This window comes from Cucurbita pepo, chromosome LG16 (genome assembly GCF_002806865.2).
Source record: "Cucurbita pepo subsp. pepo cultivar mu-cu-16 chromosome LG16, ASM280686v2, whole genome shotgun sequence".
NCBI lineage: Eukaryota > Viridiplantae > Streptophyta > Magnoliopsida > Cucurbitales > Cucurbitaceae > Cucurbita > Cucurbita pepo.
This window is the reverse complement of record NC_036653.1, coordinates 5,688,161-5,696,115: the sequence shown is the minus strand read 5'-3', so window position 1 is coordinate 5,696,115 and position 7,955 is coordinate 5,688,161. Positions and strand designations below refer to the sequence as shown.

Below are 7,955 nucleotides of genomic sequence, written 5' to 3'. Positions count from 1 at the left end.
GTAGCATAAAATCTTAAAATTTTCTCAACCCGAGATTCGTACGCTTCAACTTTAAAAAGTTTTTCAATAAAAATTATTATTACATAAAATTTGAGAGTTTATAAATAAAAAAGGAAATTTTAGGAATATAATTGAATTTTGTCCAAATGAAGGTGTTCCATTTCTTTTACGACGGTAGATTGGTAATTTGAGAGTGTGGAGAAAGATGACGCGATGTCGGTCTTACTATCTCTCACCTGTCCTCTGTTCGATTCTACTTGCCTTCTCTGTAAAGTCGCGATCCATATTCTGCAAATACAGTGTTAGAGAGAGAAGAAGAACAATTTCTATTACTCTAAACCCTTCTTCTCTACCTCTGTTTGGAATTCGTTTAACCATTTTGGCCCTTTTTGGTGTTTGGCTCGATTCGGGTACTCATGGTTGCGGCATAGAAAGCTAAAATGTGTGGGAAAAGCAAAGCGAATCATCATCACTCTTCAAGAACTCTCGTATCCCGGAAATGGACCCTCTTCCTTTGCTTGGCTAGCTTTTGCTCTGGAATGCTCTTCACCAACAGGTTTGAAACTCGGATTATTACTCTCCCAAATGGGTTTCTTCTTTGTTTCTCAATTTCCTGCTTACTTTTCAATTCTGGGATTCTTAAACTATGCTGCTGATGTTTGGGAATATTGTCTTCTTTTCATCACGTTTGTTGGTTTGCCCAGATGATCCAAAAGGACGCGTGTTCTGTGATTTTGTTTTCTTCTTGTTCTTTTCTTCTCTCTCTCTCTCCCAATAATGAATGGGAGTTTGGTGGGTCTCATGTTTGCTTCCTTTTTCTCCTTCTTTTTGTGATTCAATGGGTTTGGAATTAGTATTACCAGCAATTGCATTTATCAATACTCTTCCCATGTATGAACAACTTGCTAGACTGCGGTTGATATCACCACAGAATTTCCAGCACTTCTAATTCTGCCGTCATTTCTATTCTATATTCACTTTTCATTTTGGAGCATTGAGATAGATGTAACTGTCCAAGTCCTTGTGAGATCCCACGTTGATTAGAGAGGGGAACCAAACATTTCTTGTAACGGTGTGGAAACCTCTCTCTCTAGCAGAAGTGTTTTAAAAATCATGAGACTGATGACGATATGTAATGGAACAACGTGGACAATATTTGCTACCGGTGGACTTGGGCGGTTATAAATGGTATTAGAGCCAGACACTGGGCGGTGTGTCAGTGAGGACGTTGGGCCCTCAATGGTGTGGATTGTGAGATCACACATTGGTTGGAGAGAGGAACGAAACATTTCTTATAAGGGTGTGGAAACCTCTCCCTAATAGACGTATTTTAAAAATCGTGAGACTGATGACAATAAGTAACAAACCAAAGCGGGCCATATCTGCTAGCGGTGGGCTTAAGTTGTTATAAATGGTATCAAAGTCAGACACCGAGCGATGTGTCAGCGAGGACGCTAGGCCCTCAATGGAGTGGAGTATGAGATCCCACATCGGTTAGAGAGGGGAACGAAACATTCTTATAAGAGTGTGGAAACCTCTCCTTACTAGACGCATTTTAAAACCGTGAGATTGACAACGATACATAACGGGCAAAAACAGACAATATCTGCTAGTGGTGGCCTCGCTAAATTATCGGAAGATTGTTTGAAATATAACTGTAGAGGGAGTTTCATTTGATCAATTTTCTTTGGAACTTGAACATGATTATCCTGTCTGAAATTTCTTGCAGGATGTGGACATGATGCCACAATGAAACATGATCCTGTCTGAAATTTCTTTGGAACTTGAACATGATTATCCTGTCTGAACTTGAACATGATGCCACAATGAAATTTCTTGCAGGATGTGGACAATTCCTGAACCCAAAGACATGCCTCGATCGACGTCCATAGAAGCCAAAGAATTGAAGTTAGTATCAAAGGGCTGTGATTTAAAAACAGTAAGCATCTCCAGATTTCTCTTGCTTCAACACCATAACGAACCTGCCTTAAAATTTTCTCCTCCTCCTCCACAGAATGAACTCAATTTTTCATCCAAAGACATCTTTGGCAAGGTTTTTAACACACACAACGCCATACAGTAAGTCCTCTAATGGTGTCTGGGGGATAGTTTTACAATAGCTATACCTTACTTACAAGGCGCTTAAATGCAGCACATTAGATAAATCGATATCCAATTTAGAGATGGAGTTAGCTGCAACCAAAGCAGTTCAAGAATCAATCCAAAGCAGCTCACCTTTATCACAAGATTCAAAGCAAACTGATACAACTGGGAGAAGAAAGTATTTAATGGTTATAGGAATCAATACTGCATTTAGCAGCAGAAAAAGAAGAGATTCTGTTCGTGCTACCTGGATGCCTCAAGGTTTGGATTGGATTCGTTCATGATTGTTCATTAGTTTTGGCTGATCTTTGTATTAATCTGTTCTATTGTTTAGGTGAAAAAAGGAAGAAGTTGGAGGAAGAAAAGGGTATCATTATTCGCTTTGCCATTGGCCATAGGTTGCTTTCTTATACTCTTTGTATGCCCTTAAATGTTAGGTTGGAGTTAGGTGGCGTTGAATAATGCTTATTTTTTGGGGAACTTTGCCATCTTCTTAAGAAAATTACTAGATCTGAGTGTTTTTGTTCTGAAAATGATGGAACTTCTGACAAGTATATGCTGCTGTAGTTGTCTATCAGCTCTAAGTTAGTGAGCATTTGCTTGCTTAAATTGCTGCTTGGTTGCTTTTAATGGAAGCCAAGGCTTGTGAATACTTGATGTTATTACTATTAGAGTTAGGCTGAGATCTCGTCGTTTTAAAGCCGTGAGGCTGACGGTGATACGTAATAAGTCAAAGCTGACAATATTTGTTAGTAGTGGGCTTGAGTTGTTACAAATGGTATTAGAGCCAGACACTGAGTGGTGTGGATTGTGAGATCTTACGTCGGTTGGAGAGGGGAACAAAGCATTCTTTATAAATGTGTGGAAACCTCTCCCTAACAAACACGTTTTAAAACCGTGAGGCTGATGACGATACGTAACGGGCCAAAACGGACTATATTTGCTAGCAATGGGCTTGGACTGTTACGAATGGTATCAAAGCAGTGTACCAGCAAGGACGCTGGCTCCCAAGAGGGGGTGGATTGTGAGATCCCAGATCAGTTGAAGAGGGAAACAAACCATTTTTTATAAGATTGTGGAAACCTCTCTCTAGTAGACGCGTTTGAAAATCGTGAGGCTGACGGTGATACGTAACGGGCCAAAACGGACAATATTTTCTAGCGGTGGGCTTGGGCTGTTACAAATGGTATATACCCGAGCGAGCCAGACACCAGGCGATGTGCTAGTGAAGACACTGGCCCCCAAGGGAGTGGATTGTGAGATCCCACCGTTAGAAATGAGAATAAAACCTTTTTTTATAAGGGTGTAGAAACCTCTCCCTAAATCATGATACTGACCCATGATACTGACCCAATATGTAACAAGCCAAAATGATAGCAATTTTATCTAAGCAAGAACACTACGCCTTTGAGTGGCTAATACCCATTTTCCTTCAAATGGCTTTCATTCCCATACAGTGCTACACCAGGAGGTATTCTTGACAGAGCTATTGAAGCAGAAGATAAAAAGCATGGAGATTTCCTTAGGCTGGTAATATTTTATACCCATTTTCCATTCTTTCTTGAATTCATAGAAGAAGTGGTAGACGAACACGACTCTCCACAATGGTATGATATTGTCTACTTTGAGCGTTAAGCTCTCATGGCTTTGCTTTGGGCTTCCCCAAAAAGCCTTATACCAATGGAGAGAGTTCCTTGATTATAAACCCATGATCATTCTCTAAATTAGCGGATGTGAGACTTTCATCATCCAACACTGTTTACCTCCTTTATGAACAGGATCATGTTGAAGGCTACCTTGAATTATCCGCCAAAACCAAGATATACTTCGTGACAGCCTTTTCTCTATGGGATGCAGACTTCTACGTCAAAGTTGATGATGATGTTCATGTAAACATCGGTATGCTAATTCAGAGGCCACTTGTAGCATCAAATTGAAATTTCATGTTCTTTCTGTTAGATGAACACGACTCTCCACGATGTGATATTGTCCACTTTGAGCATAAGCTCTCGTGGCTTTGCTTTGGGCTTCCCCAAAAGGCCTCATATTAATGGAGATAGTATTCCTTGATTATAAACTCATTAGCCGACGTGGGACTTTCATCATCCAACACTTTCTACCCTTTGGCACAGGAACGCTTGGCGAGACACTAGCCAGACATCGATCCAAGCCACGAGTATACATCGGATGCATGAAATCTGGCCCCGTTCTTTCGCAAAGGTGAGGCATTTTCAGCTTCCCCTTCCATTTTTTCAGTCAATATTAAGCTGAAACTGGATGGAACATGATGGTGATGCAGAGGAGTGAGGTACCATGAGCCGGAACATTGGAAGTTTGGAGAAGGTGGAAACAAGTATTTCCGACATGCGACAGGACAACTATATGCAATCTCGAATGATTTGGGTGCTTACATTTCAATGAACCAGTGAGCTTCAAACAAACACTTCATTGGTCTTTCATTGTGGGATTATAGATTTGCACAAATGTTTGTTAATTAATTATATGTTATCATATCTCTGTCAGGCATGTTTTACACAAGTATGCTAACGAGGATGTCTCATTGGGTTCGTGGGTTATCGGTCTCAATGTCGAGCATATTGATGATCGGAGACTCTGCTGTGGCACTCCACCTGGTAAATTAATAAAAATATTCATAAATTTTGTTCTCTGTTTCAAAATTATTCATAAACTTTCAATAATACCTTTAAACTAAAAAAAAAGTATTTTTTTAGGAATAAGGTGAGTATTTATCTTTTAATAATGTTTCAAAAATATCCTTTAACATTTCAATATTATTTCAAAAATACTCTTAAATTTTCGTTCATCTAAAAAAAACATTGAAATTTTATGTTAATATATAGACTAAAACGGTCGGCTAACGTTTCATAGATTATCTCCTAAGCTTTTTAATGTTATTTTTTAAAAGTTTAGGAGTATTTTTAAAATATGTATTTATAAATTTTTTTTAAAACAATTTAAATTTGTTTTTGAAGATTTTAAAAAAAGTTAGTATTAATTTTTTATTTTTATTTTTTGAAAATTTAAAAGTAATTTGGGGACTTTGAGATATTATTAAAACTTTTAAAAAAATTATTTTTATTAATTTAGCCATTTTTTTAATGCTTATTTTTTGGGGTAAGAAAAAAGCAAGGATTTATCCATGGAAGACGAATTTGAGATTGGTTCAGAAGTCAAATGCAGTGTTTATCGGCTCCCAGCTTCTTCCAATCCCTTGTGTTTTTCGGCGTAGAATCATAACTAGAATCGAATAGAATTCTACCTGCTCTGTTGATTTGCAAATTGTTTTCTGGTGCAGATTGCGAGTGGAAGGCTCAGGCGGGGAACATTTGCGTTGCTTCGTTCGATTGGAGTTGCAGCGGCATTTGCAGATCTGCCGATAGGATTAAGGAAGTCCATCGACGGTGCGGAGAAGGTGAGAATGTACTATGGAATGCCACTTTCTGAGATACTGCTTCGACTTCTTTCCACACTGATCATGAATTTGTTTGTTCACACTGTTTTCTGCAATAGAAGCATGCTAATCTTGTACGAATACACAGATTTCACATACCTAATAGAGAGATAGAGATTTAACATAGCAAATTCTTTGTGGCTATGAGAGGCAATGTGTAAGTTATTAGCGCTCCCCATTGTCCTGAAGAACATGATAATAAATACATACTTTTAAGAGCAATATTCCAGTAGATTCTTCTCAAGAAACCCTTGGAAACAGATCAACTTAGTATGAAAAGGAAATTCTCTCCATAGTAGTAAATAGTAGTTTATGTTCTTGTGTAGTTCTGCTTTGCCTGCTGAAAGATAGAATGGTGTTCATACAGTTTAAAGCATTACTAGAACCTAATTTTGCAGCAGAAACTGAAACATAAAAACAGGAAATAGAAGAGAAAACAAGACAACATGTTAGAATCGAGTAGAATTTGAGGGAGAATCTGTCTTTAAACCTTCTAAAATAGACAAAACCACGACGAGATGAGCATGGTTTACTTGAGTATAGCTTATCTAGTTAAAACATATACTCTCAAACAAGAAGTTGTAATCAGAAGAACAAGAAGTTGTAATCAGAAGAACAAGGAGAATCTTTGCCTTTCAACTTAGCAACCTAAATGATAAGATCCGGAGACTTTGATCCTCAAAAAGTAGACAAAATCATGTTAAGATGAACATGAGTATACCTTATCTAGTTAAGACATATGCTTTCGAACAAGAGGTTATAAGTTCAAAATTCCTCTACCCAACTTCATGTTATCGAACAAAAAACAAACCGTATCGTGTGGAACATATGAACATTGAAGTCATTTTCCTCGTCACTTTCAATAGTTTAAGAAAAAAAAAACACATTCTCTTATGAATAAGACATAAGACTCTTAGATTGTGGACGATACAACACGTGATATTGGCACGGCTCAATAAAAAAGAAGAACCCAAGTGAAACAGAGCACTACTTTCTCATTGAACCGAACCAACATCTCGTTGAAATCAACAAAAAACCATAAAAACTTACTAAAATGCAAAACCCCAATAAGTTGGAAACGGAATTGCAGGTGCTGGAAAAAGATGAACTGCTGCAAACCACAAAATCTGTTCCTTTTTGAAGAGATACACAAAGATTGAAAAGAACTTATAAAGAGAAAACAGAGGAAGTGGTTAAGAAGGCTTCAGGGAAGATCCAGAAATAAAGAAAAATAGCAAAAAGTTGGAGAGAAAAGGGTGGATGATAGCATTAATGAAGAAGCATTAAAGCTTCAAACAACCAAAGCAGGAAGGAGGTTGGAATATTAATTAAAGAAGAGGAAACAAAGGGGGCAGAGAGACAAATGTGGGGAGGCATTGAATGAGGCCATTTATAAATGATGGGCAGAGGGAGAAAATGGAGAATGTAAAGGGATGTTTGGTTCTGTTCAATCGCCATTAATGTCGATCTTTCTTTACTCTCAGGAACACCCTCTCTGTGTGTTTGTTCGTTGCTCAATTCAATTCAATTAACACACTTTCTTTCTTGTTTCTTTTGTGTTTTATAATGTTTTTTTTTTTTTTTGGGTAACGTGTGGCTTAAGGATTCTAGGCACGCCATTAATGGAGGTTCTTTCATTTCATTGGGAGGTTGTTGCCAAATTTATTGCTTCTATATGATTTAAAGCTGTTTCACTTTTGGATTTGGAATCCATTTGAAATGGTTTTGAAAACGAATTCATTCCATATAGAATACTTAAATTTAATGTTTGGATTAGGGAAAATTTGTTAAGATTAATGAAATTTCTAACTCGATCTATGTATTTATAAACTAAGAAAATTAAATTCAAAGCCTGACTAAATTGTTACAAAATTGAAAGTATCTAATCTAAACCGTCCCGCTTTCGTATATAAAAATTAAAGTATGTTTCACAACTATTTGTGTGAGTTGTGTGAGATCTCAATCATGGGTCGGGAAGAAGAACTAAATTTTTTTTATAAAAGTGTGGAAACTTTTTACTAGGAGACGCATTTTAAAAACTTTGATAGAAAGTCCGAAAGAAAAAGTTTAGAGAGGACAGTATTGACTAGCAGTGGGCTTAGGCCCTTACAAATGGTATCAGAGCAAAATACCGGGCGGTGTGCCAATGAAGAGGTTAAGCCCTAAAGGGGGTAGACACAAGGGGATGTGCTAGCAAGTACGTTGGCCCCTAAACGGAGATGGACTGGAGTATGTATGTGTTAGCAAGGACGTTGGCCCCTAAACGGAGATGGATTGGGGGTCCCACATCGATTAGAAAAAGTAACGAGTAGACGATTTTAAAAATGTTAAGGGAAGCCCAGCTTAAGCTGTTACAATATGGTTTTTTCGTTTTAATTTA

The 7,955-nt window shown here is 37.6% G+C and overlaps 1 protein-coding gene across 3 annotated transcripts; it reads left to right on the top strand.

Annotated features, from left to right (window-relative positions):
* Positions 1-231: 231 nt before the first annotated feature.
* On the top strand, positions 232-7,044 carry LOC111777230 (probable beta-1,3-galactosyltransferase 2). 3 transcript variants are annotated; one of them, XM_023656730.1, is made up of 11 exons: positions 232-556; positions 1,843-2,079; positions 2,153-2,364; positions 2,438-2,501; positions 3,561-3,633; positions 3,882-4,002; positions 4,236-4,323; positions 4,403-4,528; positions 4,627-4,736; positions 5,420-5,536; positions 6,666-7,044. In XM_023656730.1, exons 1-11 carry the CDS (start codon positions 441-443, stop codon positions 6,680-6,682), a joined length of 1,281 nt encoding a protein of 426 aa, XP_023512498.1. In that variant the 5' UTR covers positions 232-440; the 3' UTR covers positions 6,683-7,044. The 3 variants fall into 3 exon arrangements, with proteins under 3 accessions (XP_023512498.1, XP_023512497.1, XP_023512500.1); XM_023656732.1 differs by lacking the exon at positions 6,666-7,044 and having other exon boundaries at positions 237-556; positions 1,843-1,939; positions 2,015-2,079; positions 5,420-5,835; XM_023656729.1 differs by lacking the exon at positions 6,666-7,044 and having other exon boundaries at positions 234-556; positions 5,420-5,835.
* The last annotated feature ends 911 nt before the right edge of the window (positions 7,045-7,955 follow it).

Excerpts from the sequence above, each read along its gene's own strand:
- LOC111777230 (XM_023656729.1), top strand. The coding sequence starts at position 441 with ATGTGTGGGAAAAGCAAAGCGAATCATCATCACTCTTCAAGAACTCTC. Across the intron at positions 2,080-2,152 it reads AACACACACAACGCCATACA|CACATTAGATAAATCGATAT; the intron begins GTAAGTCCTCTA and ends GCTTAAATGCAG. Across the intron at positions 2,365-2,437 it reads TGCTACCTGGATGCCTCAAG|GTGAAAAAAGGAAGAAGTTG; the intron begins GTTTGGATTGGA and ends TCTATTGTTTAG.